This window comes from Diadema setosum, chromosome 8 (assembly GCF_964275005.1).
Source record: "Diadema setosum chromosome 8, eeDiaSeto1, whole genome shotgun sequence".
Classification (NCBI taxonomy): Eukaryota; Metazoa; Echinodermata; class Echinoidea; order Diadematoida; family Diadematidae; genus Diadema; species Diadema setosum.
The window spans coordinates 1,002,075-1,027,886 of record NC_092692.1 but is presented as its reverse complement, the minus strand read 5'-3'; the positions used below and the strand labels follow the sequence as shown (position 1 = coordinate 1,027,886).

Below are 25,812 nucleotides of genomic sequence, written 5' to 3'. Positions count from 1 at the left end.
TGAGTCAAGCCTGTCTTTTTGAAACCACATGCACATTGCAAAGGGCCTTTTACAAAGTGTTGGAAATATGACTCCATATGCACTGCAATATTTTGATTTAAAAACATAATTCCATGCTCACACACTTTGTGCTGCAATATATAACAAAAACTTTTTCAGCACACTGGAATTGAAATCTGTAAAAGTGAAAATGATTCAATGGAACTGACTAATTTGAAGTAGAATGTTGACAGTGATTAGTTTATTCTCATAATATGATTTATTAAAGAACATTTTGTCAGCTGAGAACCAGAAGGGCACTATCGCTTTGTAAGATTTGAACATAAATAAAAACAAAACAATAAATTTTCATGAAATATATGATAGTTAAATTTAATCAAAAGTAGGTAGATTTATTCAAATATTGTTCCAAATTGGTCCCATAGGACTTTAATTTAAATTAACAATTTACTGATGATGAAAATGATTTAAACTGGGCACGATAATGTAGAGGAGATTGAGTTCAACAACATGATACTGATAACTCAATACTCCCCAAAATTGTAATTAAGTCCTTCTGGTTCTCAGGCGATGATTTGAAATAGTCATGTGTACCAAATGGGAGTAATACATGCTTTTGATGCTTTCTGCTGATATGACAATTCACTTCCACTCCATTAAATGAACTGATTTTAATCGCAAGGCTTGCACTTTAATTTTCTTGATATGCAGTCGATAATAAAACCCATAGCATTTCTATATGATGTTATGTATTTATTGAGGACATCTACAATGTATAGGCAGTAATGCCATTAGAGTAAGAGCTGACTTCCCTTTTAGCAGAAGTAGACAAATCAGTATAGATCTATAGACACTTCCCTTGCCTTCATTATGGAACCCAGAGCATTCACTTCCCAGAAATGTACAGAGCAATGCAATTTTTGATACAGTTCTATAGTTCTTGTGTGCAACATGTGCAATTCGGACATACAGCCACCACAGCACTCTTCACGCAAGCTTGTAAGTCTACACTTCCTGTGTTAAGTTTGTTTCAACACTGTAGAGGTAGAGAGAGCAGGCTCATGTGTACAGTATTGAAGATCCCATAGCAAGTTAATTGGGATGATAATGAACCTGGTACTTGGAGTGTCAAATTAAAAGTAGATAAAGTATAGTTATCATAGATGTATTGTAATTCTCGAGAAAGTTGTGACTGGCACAGGCTGATCGAATACATACCAGCAAGCATTGTTCATAAATCTCGATGGTGCGACATACACATCTCATTCAAAAGTGATAGTGAAGGAGATTTTTACATTATTTTTTTTTCCAAGAGTTGATAGTGCCTCAATCAATAATTTTATCACGTATCTTTGAGGGTTTTTTTTTTGTGGTTTTGTTTTGTTTTGTTTTGTTTTTCTGTCAAATGCATCAGGCTCTTTCCATAGAGTTGGGGCACATAGGCAAAATCTCATCACCTGCACATACAATATGCAATTTCTGTAAACACACGGTCATATAATCCAAAGTTCAATGTTTTTTGTATGGTATGTGTGTATGTACATGTATGTTACAAAATGTGATACAAAAATTGAATCTTGTTTTTGTTGTTGTTGTGTTCATTTAATGTTTGGTGTCCTACCCTAATTTTGGGGTACCAAGGGTAACACAAATATCACTCAGATCTTAATTAGGACAAACCAGCACATAAACACACACATATTAATAAAATTCAGAAAGATATGGGAGCACTATACTCTCCTTTCGGACTAATTGGCAAACAAGGAGTGTATCGAAATAGATAGATCAGTGATAATATTCTGTTCTATCTTCATGTAATAATACAACAGTGTAAGGTGATTTTGTGAAAATTGGGAGGAACATTATTACACAAGAGACAGAGGCTAAAGTACAATTCAGTGTTCATATTGACTTCAACAGATAGAGTAATTCACACAGTACGGTAGAAGTTTTGATATGGATTGTGAACATTTCATCTTGTCACAAACCTACCACTGGTTTGTACACACAAGAACCCTACGTGTGCCCCCCCCCCCCCCAAAAAAAAAAAAAAAAAAAATTAAATAAATAAAGAGAGATAATAAAAGAAAAAAAAAATCTCTTTGGCTGATAATGAAGTAGTTACATTCTATTCCCCCTGTAGATTAGCAGAGTAAATGTTATCACAACAAAACAAATAATTGCTGCCAAGAATACAAGTTTATTACCCTATTTCAGGTGAAAGAGCAAATTTAAAAGCAAAGGATGTGTGTGCTAATGAATGTCATTTGTAACATTGAGACACTGGGGCAATGATTTCACCTCATATCACTTGCATGTCATTAAAACTTATACCACTTTTTCATAGAAATATATCAAATGTTTTTACAACTTTCTTATCATTCATCCAATCTTAATGAAACTTGATCTGATTTTGAAAGCCAACAAGAACATTGGGTGAGTAGAATGACAAAGCGTGTTTATATTGATCTTTAAAAGCCTGTTGGCGAACATTTACCACTAAATGATACCTAATTAAAGATAGATACAAATGCTAACGGCTGTATAAATGTGTAGCTCATGAATCACATTTCGGAGTTAATGAAAAAAAAGGCATAAATGGTCTACTATATTACAATTCTGTGCTGTAGCAACAATAAAATGCCACAGTCATTCTTCCTGGACATATTGTCATGCAACACTATGACAATGGGAGCAATATCTATTCAGCAGGCCAACTCAAGGACAGCCACAAAACACTGCTTTGGCCACTGAAACTTGTGACTCAACCTTGGTCATATTTACACAAACAACCCTTAAACTCGGTAGCCACAGGAACCTTTGCATATGCCTCCTTTAAATTGGAAAGTTGTCATACATCATAACAGGGTTACATACCACACTTTGACACTCGCAGCACTTTTTGTTATGAATTATTAATTTTATATATTTTTTTCTTCCCCAATGAAGCTAGGCTATACTTTTTTTCTTGTGGCAAAAAAGCTGCTGAAAACTGCTAATCCAATAAAGGCGAGCCAATGGGGTGAACTTTTTTTCTTTGTGAAACAAAATTAGATTCTGTGGAGCCAGGAGTATGTTATTTCAGTGTAAGAAAGAAATTTATTGAAAAAATTTCACTGTTCTTCAGTTTGACATCTCGTAAAGTTTTAATAGTCATTTTAAAGGGACTGAATAGCTTTGGTTGAGACCTAACATCAGGTTTCTAATATTTTCTGGTGAAATAATGAGAAAGTACTTATGAAATGAATAAGTGTTTGGTACATTCATGTGATTTTACTCTGATGAGTGCATGTCGAAAAGCTTCAGTATGTGTGTGTTGTATGCCATTTTCAAACTTATGAAATGTGAAAGAGCATAAAAATCCAAGAGGAATTCAATGTTTATTTGATGAAAATTGGTTTTGAAATGGCCGAGATACTCAAAACAGAGCAATCCTAATAAAAGGTAGGACCCAACTTTTATGATGATTGCTTTGTCTTGCTTTGTTTTTTAATGTCTCAGTCATTCCAAAACTGATTTTCATCAAATAAACTTTGAATTCCTCTTAGAATGGTATGCTCTGTACTACAATGTATTTCACAAGTGGTTTCTTGGTTTCTTTCAAAAAGTTAAAAGCCCATTTCTCATCTCCATCAGTACTATTATCCATTTAAACTGCCTTCTTGATCTGCAGGGAAAGAGCAGATCAATTTTCAAGGACTTCAAGAACATTGAGTTGACATAATTTGGTTTCTGTGGTAAGTATTTTATAAGCTAAGCCAGAATTGATCAACAGACAGAATCATGATACACAGTCATTTAGAATGATTAAGATTTACAATGAACTTACAGATACAAACCATAAAATCAAACCGACAAACAGACTTAAAACATGACATCATACTTCCTGTAAGTCATAACAGCATTCATTCTCAAAACAGCAAAATGCAGACATTGACAGTGGTCATTCTTGGAAATTCAAGGAAATATCAAACTTTTCATTGCAAATTAAGCAGCAAAATTCAATACAATGTAATTGCCCCCCCCCCAAAAAAAAAAAAAAAAGAAAAAGAAAAATGTTAACAGATCTATCCACAATTAGGCCTACATTTAAAATATTCCTTTTTATTTCATAATAGTCTTCCACTACATCAAGCACAAAATTATTTCCTTTTTTCCCTGTGTATGATAATACATTCTTATATCGTCAATGAATTTGCCTAAACCTGAACTGTCATTGACAAGAAAACAGATTGTTCTTTTTCAGACAGCAGAGCTCATGACTGTTGCATGTGCGAGTCACATGACAGCTTCCTCAAGATTGGAAACAACTGTTAAGTTTGGGAATTACTCAACGGACTTCACAGCCCAGTCAGCAGCAGGGTCAGAACCAAAAAGGAAAACCTGGGTATAATCTTATCTGAAAGTTCACATACGTTCACCAATTGCACCACGAAAGCAATGCAAATTATCCATATGGTCCTTTGACTTGCCTATCATTTCATGTTTTGTGTTTATCATGTGCTCCTATGCAAGCTAAATGTCTCATACAGGTGATAAACTGAGTTTATAGGTGGATAAACTGAGTTTATAGGTGAATAAACTTACTTTGCTGATTTATGAGACATTTGTCTCGCCACATGGCAAGCCAAAAGTACCATTAAGGTGATAAACTGAGTTTATTAATGATAAACTTGGTCTAATACCTGAAAAACTATGGTAGTTTGTCAGTCTATACAATACTTTATCGGTTGGGAAACCCAAGGCTTTTTCTTTTGTTGAGATAAACTAATGTGAAAAAAATTATCATTATCTACACTTTCTCATTTGATAAACGGGATTCATAGATAAACTTAGTTTTTCACTCTATAAACAGTTTCTATCGAACTACCTACATATGTAGATTATTGACTGACAAACTAAGTTCTTTTGTGATAAACTAAGTTTATTGGTCAACAAATTGAGTTTTTTTTTATAATATTTATGGGGCATTTGGTTTGCCATAATATAATGCTCCTTCCAATACTTTCATTCTTCAGAGAGTACTAAACAAATGGACCCAAAATTAAAACTAGAATCCAATTTCCCCTCACTTGAGATGATCAAATAACACATGCCTGCTTGCCTGGTTTGGCCAAACTCTTAATTCTGCAAGAATGGGATACAAAGACTGTAAGAATGAGATGTACACAAAAACTTGAATATCAAATTGTTCAGTTTTTAACCAGAAATGTAAACTATCTTGATAAAAAATATCATTGCCTTTAACTTGTTGAAGACAAGTCCTGAGAATACCTGCCAAGTATACATTTAATGAGTACATTTCAGATAAATTGCAAAGTAAAAGTGGCTCGCTCGTTCTGCCCGTACTTACGGTATTGTAAAATGAAGATGTAGACACCCATCAAGTATACTCGGCAGGTGTCTACGGGAAATGCATTTTGTAGCAAAATCAGCCCGTCCTCAAAGGGTTAAATCACCTACGGCTTGCAAAGTTTGACCTTTGCACAATCATCTCAGCTTCACTTTTGGCACAAAGTACAGCAATGTACAATAAACACAGTTTCTATTATTGCAATGCACATTCAATGCGGCTCGCATTATTACAAATTTGTACTTCCTGGTTTTTCAGTACTTTGTGAATACGAGAACTCACAGGCAGAATGAATAGCTCCAGGAAAGCCTGGAATCTATCTTAATACACATTCCCCTATGCTTTGGCAAGATATGTTTTGTTTTTGATGTTGTTGTTGTTGCTGTTTTTTTGGTTTATTATTACCCATATTATTGGTTATATGTGTAAACTTTTCTGAAATGGTATGTTACCTGATATTACAACCTCTGAACAGATAGCATATCCCCCTATACTCCAGACCTGATACACTTAAAGGAAGTTTATGTTTCAATTAAGAGAGAATGTAACTTTAGAATGAGATTTGAATTGTCGATACCAGAACTCAATAGATAATAAACTGCAACTTCCCTGAATCTATATTTGCCACGACCTGAATGACAAACAGTACTAGCATACATGGGAATGATTAGAATAAATTGATTAGCTAGGAAATTTGTACACAGTAGGCAATGAGGATAGTGTCTCGAGGCCTATGTATATCGAGCAAGGTCAGTAGAAAGAAATACAACTTTGTAAAAGGCACACTACAGATAACATATCACATTTCCAACATTTTTTTTTCCTGTCCAAAACTGCTCTTCCAAAACTCAAGGCAAGTGTGTACATATTTCTGCCTCATACAAGTTTTAGTAGGCCAACACAAATGTGGTAGTAGCATATATTGCAGTAGCATGGATCTACTGAGCAGTGAAGAATAATAGAGGCAAATGAGTTCTTACTCATGTACCTTAAAGGTAGGGAATCCCATCTGCATGCCTTAAATGAAGAGCTGTATAAATACAGTGGTACATGTATGTTGAAGAGAGTATCATTTTAGAAACTCCCATAAAGTATTGAAAGTGGAAGGTAACATTTAGTACATTTTTATTGACCGTTAGATTTTGAATTGATTTTTTTTCGGGGCTCACCGTAAATTCCAGTACACTACTAGTACTAGGCTACCTTTGCAGACCCATGCACTGCATGTGTGTCCATCATGTATATTTTGTGAAGAAAGCTCATCAAAACTTACAAACATTTCTATATACATTCTTGCTACACACTCTATATGTTATTACATCAGCTCTTATACTTTTAGATTTGTGTTTATAGATTAAAAAAAAATACAGAAGACTGCAACAAAAAGGCTTAAGTGTGGCTGACACACAGAACTACTGAGTAGTTGAGTTTTGTGCATTATTCATATTGTACATAACTGTTGACTTCCAAATTTCTCAGCAGTGGCCTAAACAAGTCCCCTGAGGTTCATATTTAATGTTTTGCTACATTTTGGGAGATCTGTAAAAGGTATCCCCTACCTTTAAAATATCACAGAGATCAGTATGCTGTACCATGGGGCTACAAGACAGGCACTAAGCTGCAGGTGACGGTGCTATCACTGTTGTACAAGGAGTGTATGAAGAACTCCCCTTGCTAAATTTAGGTCCTTGAGTCACCAGCCTTATTACTCATATTTCTAAAAGTAAAGCAACTTATCATTTACCCTGAACAAGTGAAACTCATATTACGCACCACAGCGAATATAATGCATGTACACAAGAGCACACACAAACACACACAACGACTATAATATAACCCATCACAACAACAAGTAAGTCATTCCCATTACCTTTCCTCACAACAGAGGGGTTGGGAAACAAACTTTTTATTTTTTAAACTCTTTATGCCCCATGGTATAAACCCCCTGTGTGCCAAATTATTCTGAGACTGCAACTCAGGTACATATATGCTTTGGAAAAGCATTCTGTTTTTCAAATTTTTCTATACTGGCCATGTAATGAGCAAAATGGTACAGAAAATTTCAAGCTTTGCTATGATGTAAAATTTTATGACATTCTGTGATCAATTACTGTTCTTTCAAATGACCTGTAACTCTATATCTGTATTATTGTCTGGGACTGGGAGGCACAACTTTTGCACACACAGCAGTGACAGAAAATTAAATCTGAATTGTGGAGTAAGTAGTGAATGGAGAAATGTATGCATGCCCGTCACATTTACAATTTGTATGTCAAGATCAGAGTTAATACTTTTGCATACAATGTAAATTCCTGAATGGCACCCGACTCGCAAGATTCACAAAAATACCCCCATCACCACAAAGTACTGGATTGTGGCACATACAGGCATATTGAGTATCTTACTAGGTACAATGTAACTGGCCCTTGCCTTGAAAAAAAAAAAAAAAAAAAAAAAAAAAAAAAAAAAAAAAAAAATTAAATAAAAAAAAAAAATTAAATAAAAAAAAGAATAGAAAATAAATCTATCCCATCTCCAATTTGTGGTAATCTTACCTAACTGGAGTTATGCTTGAATTACAATAGCACAAATGTGCCCTGAGGCATGCATTTAGCTGTAGAGGGATCCACATGCCTGCACCATTGTCAAACTTTGTACACTTTACATTCCACATTCTATACAGTGTACTCTATGAACAGACTCATAAGGCCTTTACCGTAATACAGTTTTTTCCTGCTCACATAGTACATTGTAGCCTGCCATTAGCTCTCTGCAAGCTTACATGGTTGAGGGCATGCATGGCACAACCATACCGACAGTCCAATCTATTCTACAACTGTTCGTGTCATGCTCTGCCTTGAAAGAATCCGTGTCATTTGACAACTTAGCAATAGATTTATTACCATGACGACTACTACACAGCCCTGCTGTAACAATGACTGTAGATCCTTCTCTTTTCTTATGATCACTTCAAATTACAACCTTTGGGTGGTATCTTCACTCTGCTCTTCATCCTTTGCAACAATGATAGAATCTTGAAACATTACTATCTGACATTTGCTGATCAACGTGAATCTGACATGCTCAAATAGTAGATACCCCCACTCCCTTCTTGGAGTTACCAACAATCTATGTTCCTAACAGCAAGGTATGACAGAACTCCTTGCAACAGTTACAAAAGGCTTCATTTTGCAGCTGTTATATCATGCAGCATGGTGAAAAATTAGACATCTAAGGTCTAGAGGAGACAAAACGCTCCCTTTGCTTGCACATTGATTCTCAGGGATCCAAATAATTTATTCTAAAAACAGTCCAGGGATCAGAGCGATATGAATTAACATGATGAATATGAAGAATGCGTTAAAAAAATTACAGAATGATTATACTTAAAATACTTGCTCATTTGATGGTATGAAGTTACGCCCAGTAGTCAATGATTATGATTTAATTTAATGATTCAAATCAAATCATTAAATCAAATCATTAAATCAAATCAAATTATCATCATTGACTACAGGGGGTAACTTCATGCCATCTAGAAGTGCACAGTTTGACATTGTGACAAACCCTCTCATATAACACTGCCGTGTCTAGACCTATAGTTTCAGATAGGCTTACATATTGTATAATTTCGATTTTTTTTTTTTATCTACGCATATATGTTTTCAAGAGTAATCTGAACCATAGCATTGCTTAAAACTTCCTTTGAACTCACACCTTGAATATTACCTTTCATGGAATAGCTTTTCATATCATACGAGTTTTGTGCTATCACAGATTACAGTATCAATTATCCATAAAATAAAACTGTCTGCTTCTTTAATACAAAAAAAATTCAATATTAACTCTGACGGACCGAGCTGAAGTTTCTGTCATATTTTTTTCTAATAATTAGGATGTACAGCAAATATGTTAAGATTTTAAAGCTTCAAATGTTGTTTGTGTTTTTTTTTTTTTTAATGTGGTGGTACCGGTTTCTTCATACAATATGTATGAAATGAATTGAGAATATTACGATATAAGTTTCGAATGTTTTCATGTAACAATGACAGGTCTATTATACGCGACAACCACATGTGATGTACCACTGATACATATGGTTGATGTTCTGATGTCATCATTGAAGTCTCCCTCTAATCTGCAACTGAATGTTTTTCTTCATTTGATTGTTTGAAATTATAACAGTTGGTCTTTACTTGATTGTTTGAAATTAAAACAGTTGGAAAAAAAATTTTCAAACTTTTGCATAAATTTGCATTTCAGGTCATAACCTAGCAACCTGCTGACTATTCTACAAGGTGAAGGGGCTGTATGTCCTGACAAAATGGAACTTTTATCACTTCTGTGACCAAACCAGAAGTTGCTGAGACTACAAATACCACCGCTCTGTCAAAACTTGCAATATGAGATTCCATAACTTTTTGATTATAAAAATGTCTGAATCTGATGTTACATGTACTTCTACCATGAATTCTGTAAATCTGATTTTACTTTCAAATGTGATGTGACAATGTATGCTATTAAAATCAGTTGTATTTTCATCTTATATTTTGTTATTTAAAGGCTCAGATTTTATATTTTATACGATAAAATGTGACAAGGCTTGCATGTTAGAAAATCTGTGCTTTGGATAGGTACCACTGTAAATCTGAAAGCACTATCAAACAACACAAGTTTCTGTTCATTTTGCGATTATGTTTTTTTGCATACAAAATATTCCAATGTAAATCCTATTTTAAAATGACTTTCAGAAGTAAACAATTAAACTTAAAGGAACTTCCTCACAACAACTCATTCACATTGGTAGCATCCTGACTTTGTATTAAAGGTCCAGTTTACCTTTGGGAGCAGTGATTTCAAAAATTTTCAAGATATCATATTTGATGCATATGTGTAGGTCTGTTGTATCATAAAACATCCTACCATATGAAATATTTGCAATAAAACCTAAAATATAAGGAGATATCAGGGTTTTTCTCAATAAACCGTAACTGTATACGTTTTAGTCTGGAACATTTTTTATTATAACTATTGTTCACATTTTGTGTATTTAACAACACTTAACATCGATTATACGAGTTCAAATTTTGACAGTGGTTGTTTCTATCCCTAACTCACATTTTAGAACTATTTTATAGCACTAATGCTTTCATCTGCAAATGGTAAATTATGCCTTTAATCATGAGGATCAAATCAGATTATATTAGATCAAAATGTGTTTAGTGTATCCTCTGTCATCAGCTTTAACAACCACAGGATCCATAGATCTCCATCCCTACAGGCACCTGCCTACAGGAATCCAGGCTTTGGGTCTGAATGAGCCGCGGTGGCTTTAGAGTGACTTAGTGGTTGGTAGGCAAATGGTCAAGTAGACAGAAACATTCTACAATGTATATTGTGCATTTATTTTAAAATGCACCTAATAATGCATAATACAATAATACATTATTATCGGTCATGTATTCACAGTCAGCTGACCAGTTGTAAAAGACTAAATTCTAGACTTAGGTGGGCAGCTCCCTTGGAGATCAAGATCTTGTCTATTTAAAGTTACATCTGTGGCCCGTTGCATAAAAGTTACAATTATGGTAACTTTGCCATCCAATGGTAACTACCATGGCAACAATACTCAACAGCCAATCAAAATCAAGAATTCCATGGAAGTTACCATTGGATGACAAAGTTACCATAATTGTAACTTTTATGCAACAGGCCCCTGATGTTGACAGTAACAACAAAGTCTAGGATAAAAAAAACAAACAAACAAACAGTCTAATCAAAGTCTCAAAAAAAGAAAGCAACAACCGTCTGCAACTACGTTTTTTTTTTATGTGCTTAATTGCGTAACACAACAAAGTCAAACACTGATAGTCGTTGCATCCACTGCAATGAATGTGCCACTACAATTCATGTATTCAGTGTGCAGATCATCCACTGTGCAGCATATATCGTAACTTTTCTTATGTCATAGTTCTTTTATCTATTTCATGCTCATCATCACCAGCAATATACTACCGTACAAACTTCTAGACAGGATCAAAATTTGAAGTATACTTTCCTGCCTGTGGCAACGATATGCATGCGAATAGTTACTCTTTCGTAGAAAAGCAAGAATTTGGAATCATCTTCCCCAAAATTCTCTCAATGCTACAGGAATCGGTTCCTTCAACTCAAGGATGCTCTAACATTCTCACCCCTGAGAACTATGCATCCTCCTGGATGCTCCTACATCCTTTATTAGTCTACGGAGATAGATTTACTCTGTCAAGTGTTACTCATGAACAATTTTATTGCAAAGTTTTGCTTTGAATAGTTGAATTTGATAAATGCATGTCAGATGTACATTGCCTACTTTCTTTCTCACTTGGCAATGATGGTGCTGCTGATGACTGTAAGAATGAAGGTTCAAACGTTTCCCCTGAACCTCCTAAACAAGGAAATTATTTGTCCTTTCACTGGTCTATTGAAAAAGCAAGCAATTTTAAATCAAAATTAGACAATCATGTGAGAACATATTAGATGATCTTGGCAATGCAGAAGGTACCATTACTCAAGCCAGTATAGATGGTTTATGTTCTCTTCTTTCAGATTCTTTTATCAACGCCGCCATAGAGGCCGATATCTGTAAAAAGAGAGCATACAGAACATCCCCGCCTTTGAAAAAGTCTCACAACCAGGAAAACAAACTCTGGTTTTGATCATGAATGTAAACAAGCAAGGGACATATATTTTCAAAATAAAAATAGACTGACGCAAAAAAGAAAAGGTATGCAAGGTCAAGAGAGAGAAGACATTAATGTGGATCTTGCTAAAGCATCAGGAGTATATAAGAAGCTGCTTAGGAAAAAGAGGAATTTATCTCTTCATAATAGTCTCAGAATATCAAAAAAATCCCAGCCTCAGGAATTCTGGAAAATTTTGAGCAGTGACTCAATAAAGACAAAAACCAATAAGGTTTCTCTACTTGATTTTGTGCATCACTTCCAGGGCTTGAATGCAGTTCAGCCTAGAGAGAATGTACAAACCTAGCATGAGACAGAAGCAGATTTAACAATTGATGATGAATTGAATGCACCCATCACTACTGAGGAGGTTGTTACCATGATAAAAGAATTGAAAAATAATAAGGCCATACCTGCCAACATTTCAAGATGAAATATCTTACTCGTGGATTGCAAAAATCTTATTTTATATGCAAACTGAAGTTAAAAATCTTACTTCCAGTCAAATCTTCAGAAAATACACTGTATATATCTAAATATTTTGTAAAAATCTGATTTCTCTGACAGAAAATCTGATTTTGCTATTTTTAATGTAAAAAATCTTACTAAATCTGATAAAATATTACTAGTTGGCAAGTATGTAAGGCATGTGGTACAGACCAAATTAGAAATGAGTTTTTAAAAACTTCATGGGTTATGGCTGTTGAAGTAATAACCAAAATTTTTAATATTGTGTTAAGAAGTGGAATAGTGCCCCATGACTGGAGTGTTGGTCTAATTGTTCCTATTTTCAAAAATAAAGGTTCAGATAGGGATCCAGATAATTACCACGGTATAACCCTCCTAAGTTGCCTAAGGAAACTATTTACTTCAATTTTGAATCGGAGGATTACACTGTTTTTTCAAGATAAGTCAGAGCTCAGCGAGGAACAGGCAGGTTTTCGAGCTGGTTATTCTACGAGGGACCATATTTTTGCAATGAAGGCACTGTTAGATATATACCTATCTGGTAGTAGGAAGAGGATTTATTGTGCCTTCATAGATTTCAAAAAAGCTTTCGATACGGTTGATCGGATGTCCCTTTGGTACAAGCTAGTACAATCAGGAGTAAAAGGCAAAGTGTTCTCAGTAATCTAAAACATATATTCTGCCAAGTCTTGTGTGTCAGCTGCTGGTATTACTTCAGAACCATTCCCATGTGATATTGGGGTAAGGCAAGGTGATAACTTATCCCCCCCTGCTGTTTGCAATTTATCTCAATGATTTTGTTAGGTATATAAAAGCAAATTTAAAGGACTCCGCTATCTATGCGATGAGGTCTGCTCAGCCCATCTTGATAATGTGACAGACGCTGACATTTCTATAAATTTGTATTCATCATTGTATGCAGATGACACTCTCATATTGGCAGAGTTCAGAAGAACTTCAGTCAGCCTTACATGCCCGGTCATCATACTGCAAGGAATGGAAATTGTGTGTTAATACAAGTAAAACAAAGATAATGATATTTTCTAGGGGAAAGGTTCGCAATTACCCCATTTCTAAGTATGAAAATGATACCGTTGATGTTGTCCATGATTTTGTATCTAGGAATGAAGCTTAATTACAATGGGAGTCTCAACAAGGCAATTTCTAAGCAGGTGATCCAAGCTAGGAAAGCCCTTTTCTTGCTATCATTTAAAGCACAAAGACTAAGTTTACTGCTAGATATTCAATGTGAGTTATTTGACCATTTAGTTCTTCCAGTACTTCTGTATGGATGTGAGGTATGGGGCTTTGAAAATTTGAGTCAAATTGAAATTTTTCATTGGAAATTCTTAAGATCCACCCTTAAGGTACACCTGATTGTTTATGGTGAGACAGGCTGTACATATATTGAAGTTCACATTAAGTGTAGAATGATAGGTTTTTGGTTAAAGATAGTAAAGGGAAGTCATATACATTCAGATTATATAATATTTTAAGGTCAATTGAAAATCGCAACAACACCCCCATGTTGTCAAAATGGCTATCATACATAGAAAGTATTTTAAATAATGCTGGTCTAGGACATGTGTGGCAGCGACAAGGGGAAGGGCTCAGTGATACCTGGATCATTAACGCTCTCAAGCTTAGATTAACTGATATTGCTAAGCAGGATATTATGTCAAAAATATGGTCTAATAGTGTTTGTATTAATTGTCGAATTTTCAAGACAGATATTGTTCGAAAATTATTTGTTAACACTTAGCAGACAGGATGCAATTTTGCTGTGTCGTTTCAGGTGTAGATCACACCGTTTGCCAATCAATAATGGGAGGTTTAAAACAAATGTAGAGATCAACAGTGATATTGAATGCCCATGTTGTGATTTAAAAGTTAGAGGGGATGAATTTCACTACATTTTGTTTGCCCTTTATTTTATGGAAGAAAGTCAGAAACATTTAGGTAGTCAACTGCCCAAAGGCAACCCCAGTACACTGCATACAACTGTACATTGTTGTTATATGGAAAGTATATTTAACTGATTTAGTTTTAAGCACTTGAAGAATCTTGTGCGTTTCATAAAAATTATAACCCAGCATTTTGATTTGATTCCAAAGGCAAACAGGCTTAGTCCTGATCCTGTATATAACATGTATTTTAAAAGCGTAGTTACTCGTGGTGGTAGACAAACCAAACCATGTGATATCTTAGATCTGTAGCCATCATTTTGTACGTTCAGTAGTTTATAGCCTACAGTATTCTATTTGTACTTGCCAGTTTTTATTACAGTATTATATTCTGTGTATTGTAACTATGTATAGAATGATCTATAATATAGCCCTTGTATCATATTTTTGAACATGTGTTGTACTCTCATACCCCTGAAGGGGGTCGACAGAGATAATAAAATATCAATATCAAATATCAATATCAATACCATACACCAGTTCTCATCAGGGCACTCCTTTCTGACACTTGATATGGCACCATTCCACTATTTTTACTAGACCTAGTGACCACTTTAGACAGAGCTGAAGGGATGATCTCATCGAGTATCATGACATTTGTCAATCAAGTCAATCCCCCTACTCACAGGCAAGCACATGCAAACACCACATTGATAGCAGATAGAGTCAACACAGCACCAAGAACATCTTTGGATAGTTGAAGCAGTCATCATGGTCACTGTACTAGTACAGTCTACAATTCACTGCTTTAACAGTCAAGAGATAAAATAGATTTTTAGATTTATCAGCACCTGCACCAAGGTTCGACCAACCCTGCCAAGGTTCGACCATGCGCAGAAGGAGGCGGTTGAGTTTAGGACGTTGTTGCGGTCAAATTATGAATGGCTTGCGTTACATTTAATAGGGATATCAGTATCTAGACCAAAGGTGATAGAATGCGAATCAAACAAGTGCTTTGTGAAGAAAGAGCAATTGCAATGCCATCATCAGCTAATTCTATTTTGAGATGAGCTATTTTGCGAGTGTATTTTATCGATGGTATGCAGCGAAGTGGAGTGCGTGCGGAGGTACGAAGAACGGTGGTCAGAGGACCAGCCGCAAGCCCGGCCAGCCCAGCGGCTGACCTACCTTGGGCTCCCTTACCTCGCGTCGTCTTATGGTCCTTACCCAAAGGTGCATCACAATCTGCGCAGACGTCATTGCCTGGCATTTTCATGATCTCCAACAGCTTCTTTCTGTTTTTCTCATTCATGGTGCCGACGAGAAGCTCTTAGATTAAAAACTCCAGGTATATATCCAACTTGACTTCCAGCGTCCTAAGTCAAACTGGCAAACGGAGGATGTCAGATTATGCGCCTTTTCTCTGCGTAATTTGCAGGTGTAGGTCGACCGCGCAGTCCCGGCGAGACGTAGACACTTCTTCCGCATTCACACGTACATGTACATGCACACACACACACTAAACTGTACGCTGAATCATGCACTAGAAGTTTCCGTCTACACGGTTACTTATATCGTATCGGAAGAGCAGTCATCGCTCAATCGCACTGACGACGATACACGTAATCATGCACAGATTGCATGATCGGTATCATTTGCAAGCATGGTGACGATAATACAGAAAGAGGGCGTTTACCAATCTTGTATGAGGGGTTTTCCCTGTATCGCCCCCCTGCACGCATATAATGTCTGTCCACATTTTGCCATTCCTTATATTCTGCGAATCAATCGATTATTCACTTGCTGTTTGTTGCGTTTTGATATTTTAATAACTATTCATTAACTTGAAATACTACGAGTCTACAACCACCCAATTGCACTTCTTGCCTATTTGTCTCTCCAATCTTACGCTGACAACAATGAAGGAATCATCGGATTGATTTAAAATTAACTGTACTCTGTATTAACACATTTAACTTTAAAAGCAGTTGCATCAGCCTTTCAAAAGTTTAGAATTGTGAAGTGAAGAATGTGTGAAGGGTTTTAAAGAAATGAAAAGGGGCATCTAAAGGACATATAGGTACCACACTATTCCACAAAAAAAAAAAAAGTATTTTGGAAAAATATTTCCCATTCATTTTTTTTTTTCTTCCATGCTTCTGGAAAATTTACAAGTATTGCTCTTTCAGATAATATGAAAGCCTCAAGACTGACTACGTTGACCCAGTTTATCCATTGTGTTCTCAAGCAAAATCAGGCTGAGCAACTTTTTGCTGGCTTTGTGATGCAAGGTTACTTATGTGATAAAGTTATCTTAAAAATATTATTGTTAGGTATGCAGAATCACCGAAAAGATTTTATCATCTATTACTAGATGACCTTACTTTAACAAAATTGAAAATGGTTGATATGCTTTCGCTTGCAAACTCTACACACACACACACACACACACACACGCACACATACACACACACACACACATGTATATATTATATATAGAAGGGATCGGTGCAATATAGTGCTAACCCACACAATAGTCATTTTGAGATAATCACTGTTGAATGTTTGGAAAGTCCATACATTATACATGAATAAAACATGAATGCATGCATTTTTTACCATCTTATAGGTTGAATTCAAATATGATATTTTCACGGAGGTTAGAGTGAAGGCTAAGGATTATGAAAATGCATGTAACTCAATTTTGACAAGAGTGTGGGTTAGCAATATATTGCACTGACCCCTTTATATATATATATATATATATATATATATATATATATATATATATATGTATGTGTGAGTGTGTGTGTGTGTGTGTTGTGTATAATGTACATACGTATACATGAATGTAGAGAGAGAGAGAAAGAGGAGATAGATAGGAATAGATATATCCAGACATTAATTGATGATGACAATGATGATGATGAACAGCATGCCATTTGTCTGTAAAGAACATTCAAAGGTTTATGGCTCTAAAAAAAAAAAAAAAAAAAAAAATGTGACACATTATTCACAAAGTTATCTATTTTGTCTCGACATCATTCCCATCCATTTTTAATCCATACATAAGACAAAATAAGAAAAAGCAAAACATTTCAAGTGCTAGAAGTTTTAACAGTATCATATGGAGTGTAAAATCGATCACTGGTATTTTTGTGCTGATTATTCATAAAAAATTCCTCTTGGCCAAGCTAGGCAAAATCCAGCATACACATAATGGCAATGTCGGGTTTTGATGTTTGGGGTGGGATAACATCTTTATGCCAGCATTTTGACAACTTCAGAGGGACATCCTAAATATGCACCATACATACAGAACCTGCATATAATGCATTCATTTCTCTTTGATACCTTCCGTACTGCAGGTGATTATGTGCAAAGAAAGATTTTGTTTGAAGCAGATGACAATCAAAGAGGTCTATCAATTGCACTAAAAAAAAAAAAAAACACAAGAGAAATCGTTCTATCACGTAACAATGATGTCTATAATCATTTCAAATTGCAATAAGCTTTTAATGTAGATATTGTGACAACTGCTCAACATTTATCAAAACACATCAGTACATCACTTGCACCAGAGGCAATGACTGCCCATTCGATCATTACACTGTATGTTATACAGTGCACTCATGTTATAAAAACACGGTTATAGCGAAACTCTGGTTACAATTAAGTCAAAATTCAGGCTGCAACATTATCTATATCTATATTTTTATTGTTTATTTGTTCAGGTATAATAAAATTTTGATATAACAAAAGAAAACTGCCAGTTCCAAAGACTTTGTTATAATGGGAGTCCACTGTATATGTACAGTTGAACCTCTCGTATCCGGACAAGTCGGGACCGGGGCTCATCCGGATAAGGGATTTGGCCGGATACGGGAGACTCAATGCTTTATACATGTACATATACATACACATGTACTGATGTAGCCCATTGTAGTACCACATGTAGTAATGTGTATACTGCAACCTTTTCATTGTTACATTTGGGGATGTTTGGGGATGTTGAAATGTCTGGAGGTAAGCAATTTGGAAGGAAATTTGATGTAATGTATGTTAATCATGTTGGAAGTAATATGTAATTCATGTGTGTTTGGGTAGGAGTTGTCAAGGAGTTGGGAATCCCCCTTTCCTCCCGTAATTATAAAAAAAAAAAATCACGGCGAGATTGCATCCGTATAATAGAGAGATCCGGATAAAGGGAGGCCGGATAAGAGAGGTTCAACTGTACATGTAATTACATGTGAAGAAGTGAGAGAACCCACTTTCTTTTATCAAAGTCAAGGCAAACATTCATGATTAAAATATCAACCATTAATGCAGATATTGAAAACATTCATGTACAGTGGACTCCCATTATAACAAAGTTCTTGAGACTGGCAATTTTCTTTTGTTATAGCAAAATTTCATTATAACCGAGCAAAGAAACAATAAAAACACATGTACACAGAGTGGATAATGTTGCGGCCTGAATTTTTACTTCGCTGTAACCGGAATTTTGTACAATCGTGTTCATTATAACGGGAGTACACTGTATTTGAAAAAAAAAAAAAATCACAAGAGAAATTGTAATGTTTGCTAGTTTTTTTTTTTTTTTTTTTTGGGGGGGGGGGGTTGAGAAAATTACAATCATATATGAATTGGTTATCCTCATCTACATTATGACCCTATCTTTGCTTTGCAATCTTTGCTGAGTGAAGAAGTTAGAAACACAAATGTTGAATCTTTATTTCTAGACTCGTTAGCAATTCAAAGAGAATAACCCATAATTGTGTTTCTTCATTGTATGATGCACTATGAAGCTGAATGTATAACTTTCCATTTCAAGCAAAAACCCCATCTGTATTTCAGTGGACATCCAGTAAAGAGACAGTGAAACTTTCTGGTATTGTACATTGTTAATGACTTTATTCAGTAATTTAATATCAACAATCTTCATGTACAAATGACAGTATAAATGCATACCATATATACAGAATGTTGAATCATTTAAAACATAAAATGTTGAGAGTAAAGGAGCACAGGTTGTTACGGGTTCCTCAAAACCTTCTACAAGTCATACAACAGAATCATCTCACCATGTATGTGACCCTGCATCACAAAACTAACAACAAGGAAAGTGCCATAATGTGTCTCGCCCATTCGCGTACAAGAAATGTACGCGAATGGGATATAACAGATAAAACTAGAAATATCACTTAAGGTGATTAATACCCCCGCCCCGTGACGACAGTCTTACCCAAGGAATGATCTTTCCTTGATCTTCTGCCATTTAAATGTCGTTACCATGGCAACGCAGCTTCCGACACGTCCGAAAAATATGTCTTGCACATCTTCCCACCAAGACTATTGTGTGTGCCACATTTCATAAGCTTTTGTCAAAAACTGAGGAAGTAGTTCAATCCACAAGATCTTTCCTTGATCTTCCACCATTAATATGCCGTTACCATGGCAACGCAGCTTCCGACATGTCCAAAAAATATGTCTTGCACATCTTCCCACCAAGACCAATGTGTGTGCCACATTTCATGAGCTTCAGTCGAATACAGAGGAAGTAGTTCAATCCGCAAGATCTTTCCTTGATCTTCTGCCATTTATATGCCGTTACCATGGCAACGCAGCTTCCGACACGTCCGAAAAATATGTCTTCCACATCTTCCCACCAAGATCAAGGTGTGTGCCACATTTCATAAGCTTTGGTCAAAAAACTGAGGAAGTAGTTAAATCCGCAAGATCTTTCCTTGATCTTCTGCCATTAATATGCCGTTACCATGGCAACATACTTTCGGGTACTGTCAAAAAATGCGTATTGCACATCTAACCAAAGGCACACATCTGTACCAAGTTTCATGGAAATTGGGCAAAAACTGAGGAAGTAGTTTGCAACACAAAATTTTCCATCATTTTGGCTCATAATATGTGAACTGTTACCATGGCAACATACTTTTTGTCACTGTCAAGAAATGTGTCATGCTGACCTATATCCTAAGACAAACATTCAATATGAATTCCATGAGAATTGGAAGAACACTGATGAAGCAGTTTTGCCATGAAGCATTTTGCCCTATATTTTATCAACATGCCGTTACCATGGCAACGCACTTTTTGCCACTGCGGAAATATGTGTCTTGCATATTAACATATTCAGATGAACATCGGTACCTAATTTCATAAAAATTGATCAAAAACTGTGGGAGGAGTTCGCGACGCAAGATTTGTACCCATTTTTGCCCATAATATGCCGTTACCATGGCAACATACTTTTGGGTACAGTAAAAAAATACGTCTTGCACATCTACAACCCAAGGCACACATCTGTGCCAAGTTTTATGGGAATCGGTTGAAAACTGAGGAAGTAGTTCGCGACGCAAGATTTGCAACGGACCGACCGCCCGACCGACCGCCAAACCGCCCGACCGTCCACTGAATCCTATATACCCCCTTCAAACATCGTTTGGCGGGGGTATAAAAAAAGAGATATAACAGATAAAGAGATATAAAAGGGTAAAAATTTATGGCAAAAAAAGAAATGTGCCATAAAAACTTAACATTGGGCCCTTAAAGTTCATTGACCCCTACCTGTGACCTTTGACTTTATGGTGACCATCCACTCCCCAAGGGACATCTACCATCCAAGTTCGGTCACAAATGGAGTTATGGATCAAAAGTTATGACCCATAATAGAAACGCGCCATAAAAACTTAACATTGGGCTCTAAAAGTTCGTTGACCCCTGCTTGTGACCTTTGACCTTGTGGTGATCATCCACTCCCCAAGGGACATCTACCATCAAAGTTTAGTCACAAACGGACCTTTGGATCAAAAGTTATGACCCATAATAGAAACGCGCCATAAAAACTTAAACATTGGGTTCTAAAAGTTTGTTGACCCATACTTGTGACCATTGACCTTGTGGTGACCATCCACTCCCCAAGGGACATCTACCATCCAAGTTTAGTCACAAATGGAGTTATGGATCAAAAGTTATGACCCATTATAGAATCGCACCATAAAAACTTTACATTGGGCCCTAAAGTTCATTGACCCCTGCCTGTGAGCTTTGACCTTGAGGTGACCTTCATATATGGTAAAATGTGAAACTTTGTATGACCCCTCTTCCCTCGAAGTTTGATTGCAATTGAAGCCCAGAATAAAGAGTTCTTGAAGTTTTTGTAGCGTTACGGACAGACGACGGACGGACGGACGACGGAGACAGACGCCGCAGGCGATCCCTTAGTCTCCCCTCACCTCCAGTGGGCTCCACAAAAAGTGGACAGACATGGATTTCAGTTGGGGCAGATTCTAAAAGAGCAGACTCTAAGCTTTAAAATGATGTATACTGGTAACTCAATTCAGATGGACTCTCTTAACCTATCTAATGTTGGAAAGAAAGCACGCACTCTGGAAAAGTGTGAACTGAGAAAAGAGGCTCTGAAGTACAGGGTCTATTCAAGTGATTAATCTTCACCAATCTGTGCTGGCTGTGAGATGAATGGAACAATAAACAGGATGTAAACCACTAGTTGAGCAGATTACAGTGAAATTGAGCATGCTCTATTAACACATTCAGATTCTGCCCATGATTAATGCCAACTTTCAAATCACTAGCATTATCTTTTCAAAATTTATTACAGTTGAAAGTGTATTAAAGAGTGACTGTGCAAAGGATTTTCAAGAAATGAAATGGGGCCTACTCTACAAAAAGAGGGGTTGTATAAAAACTAATGAAAACACACTTAATTTCCCATTCATTTTATGATCCAAAACTTAAGCATAATCTAGAAAAAGAATAGCTCTTTCAGAAAATATGGAAAACTCAAAACTGACTTGGTTGACCTGTTTCACCTTTTTTGAGTCCTCGCATGAAATCAAGGGGTGCGACTTTCTGTTGGTTTTGTGATGCACAGTCACATATCATTATCATCATGTCAATGGGTTAACCACAATGTATGCACCGTAAGAAAACCTTACAAGATAAGGATTTTTTTAAAATTATAATTCATCTTCATGTGCACACACCTGACAGTGTTGTGCAAATTGAGCCTGTTTCATTAGACCAGTATTCATGCTCACGGGGTCTCCTCTACAAAGAGACTCGACAACAATAATTTTATACTTCACTGTATATGAATATAATGATACCCATTTGATGAGACAGAAATAAAATACTCAAATCTACAACATACGGTGTATAACTGATTCATAGAATAACTGTGTGGTACATGAATGATCTCTGATCATTGACATACCCACTGACAGCAGATACATTAATCTACACAGAGATGCAGACTCAACAGAATACGGTCAACCTTGACTAAGTCAAATCTATTTGGACTGAAGTAATTGCTTCGACTTAAAGGGGAAGGCTAGTAACTGATCAGTGGGAATCAGTGGAAATGCTGGGAGATGATTGTTCCAATCCTTATGGGATTCATTCAAGAGTTCATTGTATATCTATTGTTGTGTGAAAATGATTTGCTTCAGAATGGTCTCATATTCAAGTAATGTGCAGTTTAATGCTTCCAGGTTAGCGTCCCTGGTCAGTGACGGAGCATTAATCTGCACATTACTTGAATATGAGACCGTTCTGAAGCAAATCATTTTCACACAACAATAGATATACAATGAACTCTTGAATGAATCCCATAAGGATTGGAACAATCACCTCCCAGCATTTCCACTGATTCCCACTGATCAGTTACTAGCCTTCCCCTTTAATAGATAGAATTCGACTTATGAGGAGTTAAAATCGAGAGAATATAAAGAAAAGTGGATGTCAAAAGACCTTCAACTTAGGTGATTTGACTTATGCGAGGTTGACTGTATTAAAAAAGAATAATTTCTAGGATCCACACATTTTATCTACCTCAATATCATATCATATCCCTTTGTAACTCTGACATAGCACAACTTTGACACAGAATGAATATCTCTTGGTCTCAAGTTGTTGCGATTTTATTCTTATCATCAGACAACCATCGAGTGCATCAGAGTCGGGATGATTTGCTTCCATCTAGTAAATGCTTAGTTTGGATTCTGGAGACCTATGTATGTCACTGATGGTGACAGCTCCACCCAGCTAGTGAACTGGTTTCTTACATATCTTATCTCCTTAATTCTCTGCACTACTTCAGAGATCAGTCAAATCATGGTAGCACGTCCTACTGACACTAAACATGATTTAAATGGCCTCATAAGACACAAAACAAGGCAAAGCATTGCACAACATGTGTGTTTTGTACAAGGAAATTGACTTAAATCCAACCCACAGCTTTTCTTAAACCTTAACAAAACATTCATTACTTCTTGAGGTTCCTCATTGACAAGCTTTCCTTGGCAACTAGTACTTGGGTACAATTCAAAATCCTATTGGTATCAGCTTTGAACTCGTTTGCTGCAGTTATCTTGTCATCATTAAAATGTCACCTATAAATTTCTCTGCATGTCTTGCAATACAGAAAGATTAGATGAAACTAGTCAAAATCATTTAATCTTCAAACAATCAGAAAGAACTTAAGTTAGTAAAAAACAGCCAAACTGAGAGAGTAAAAGAGGAATTTAAGTCTTCTGTTATGTGTTGCCAATTTGATAATCATTATGAATATAGCAATTAAAAGGATTTGTGTATTACATATTAAACAAGAAGCAATTCTTTAAGAACAACAAAGGGCTAATACGAAATATAAATATAATTTTTTCGTAGAAAACACTGACAACTAAGACTAATCATATATCTTTTAACAATGTTTATAACTTTGACTTCTTTACAAATAAATACTTTTTCTCAATATTCACTGCTTACAAAACAATTGATTTCAAATTTTTGGTAGTGTGAGCCCTATATATGACATATCCAAGGTATGGCATTCGGGTCACCAACAGGGCACAATCAGTTAGCATGGCTGAAACTCATTGACAGTAATTATTTTTACTCCAATTTCATTTGGAATTTAGGGGCTGTACATGGTATCAAAAATCTTAAAGACCGAGGAACAATGGGTGCTAGTGATTCAAGTACAAGTAATTGCACTTCATGCAGTCAAAGTCATTTGCTACAACAAAATACAAAAATATATTTGACAAAGTGACAAATACAGCCAAAGTGGGCCTCAGGTTTTGATATTAGCAGATTCTTTGGCAGAATGACAAACAAAATGACAAAGAGCAAACGGACCTCACTGGTTTGCTTTTATTTGAAATACAGTTTTCAACAGCTCTTTACCTGCCTTAAGTGATAAGTTGTGACAAAGGTATGGGATTCAATGCACAGATTGATGTTGACTGCAATTTTAATATAAAAGTCCAGATTATAACTCGAGTCTGTCTATCACTGGGCGCTTCATGCCTTACACACAAATCACTAGATATAATGCAGATCTGCACGGTAATGTGCACTATCTTCAGTACCTCATGACTGGTTTCCTTTAATAGCCTACTCTCATTGAACAGGTCAAAGGCTTCCATACTACTATTATAGGTACACAGTTATATATCTGGGTACATAGACATATGTGACCCGCCACGACAAAAGGATCTGTATGTCGCCGACAGCTGAGCTGAGAAAATCAAGTTTGAACTCAGATCATCAAAATTGGTCAAAACCATTGAATTTCTGTTTTTGGCATAATGTTGTAATCTAATGTTTCGTCTATCATCTGCTAAAATTTCAAAGCTAAATGATCAAAGGAAAGGCAAGAATTAGCGTTTTTCTGATTAACGATATTCTGACTTTCAACAGAAAAGAAACATGTCAGAAGATTTGGATTTAGCGCTGTAGATATACTGTAGACTCCACCCCTAGCAATGTGGTAGTTATCTCAATGGTCAGTGCATGGCATCCTGGTTACTGATTGGTCTTGCATAGACCGCTGGCGCTGAGCTTGAATGAACATCGTGGAGCTTGCTATGAGCAGACCTTCTATTGTCAAGAGGTCAAAACTGTCTTACCTTCCTGTGATCACAATTGCGTGGGAAAGAAAACTTAGAAGGTGGTTTCTTAAAATGCTGATTTCCTATGCCACTCGACATGGTCTTATAAAATCATCAATATCTCCACAAATGAGTACTTTTATGAGTTGTGTTATACATGAAATTACAGCGGAAGGGTAAGGGAGTAATGTCATGTCATTTTCAGAAAATTGACCTTCCTCGACTTTCGGATCCTTTTGTTGTAGTGGGTCACATGTTAATATGTATCTTACTTACAAACATTATCAACAATGCACATGTTTGAATTTAGGGCCACGCTATAACAAGTCATATGCAAAATATAAATCTCTCTCAGAGAGAAAAAAAAAAGAGAATTATGAATGCAGAGCTATTGACAAAAAAAACATATAAATATAGCAAAACAGTCACCG

At 35.9% G+C, this 25,812-nt stretch overlaps 1 protein-coding gene across 2 annotated transcripts in view; it reads right to left on the bottom strand.

Annotated features, from left to right (window-relative positions):
- Positions 1 to 15,908, bottom strand: part of LOC140231867 (arf-GAP with dual PH domain-containing protein 1-like) — a 61,358-nt gene extending 45,450 nt beyond the window's left edge. The window contains exon 1 of one of the 2 annotated variants that reach the window (XM_072312017.1): positions 15,651 to 15,908. In XM_072312017.1, the coding sequence (XP_072168118.1) occupies positions 15,651 to 15,759 (109 nt within the window). In that variant the 5' untranslated portion in view covers positions 15,760 to 15,908. The remainder of the gene's footprint in view (positions 1 to 15,650) is intronic. The other variant, XM_072312018.1, reaches the window with a different exon arrangement.
- Between the last annotated feature and the right edge of the window lie 9,904 nt (positions 15,909 to 25,812).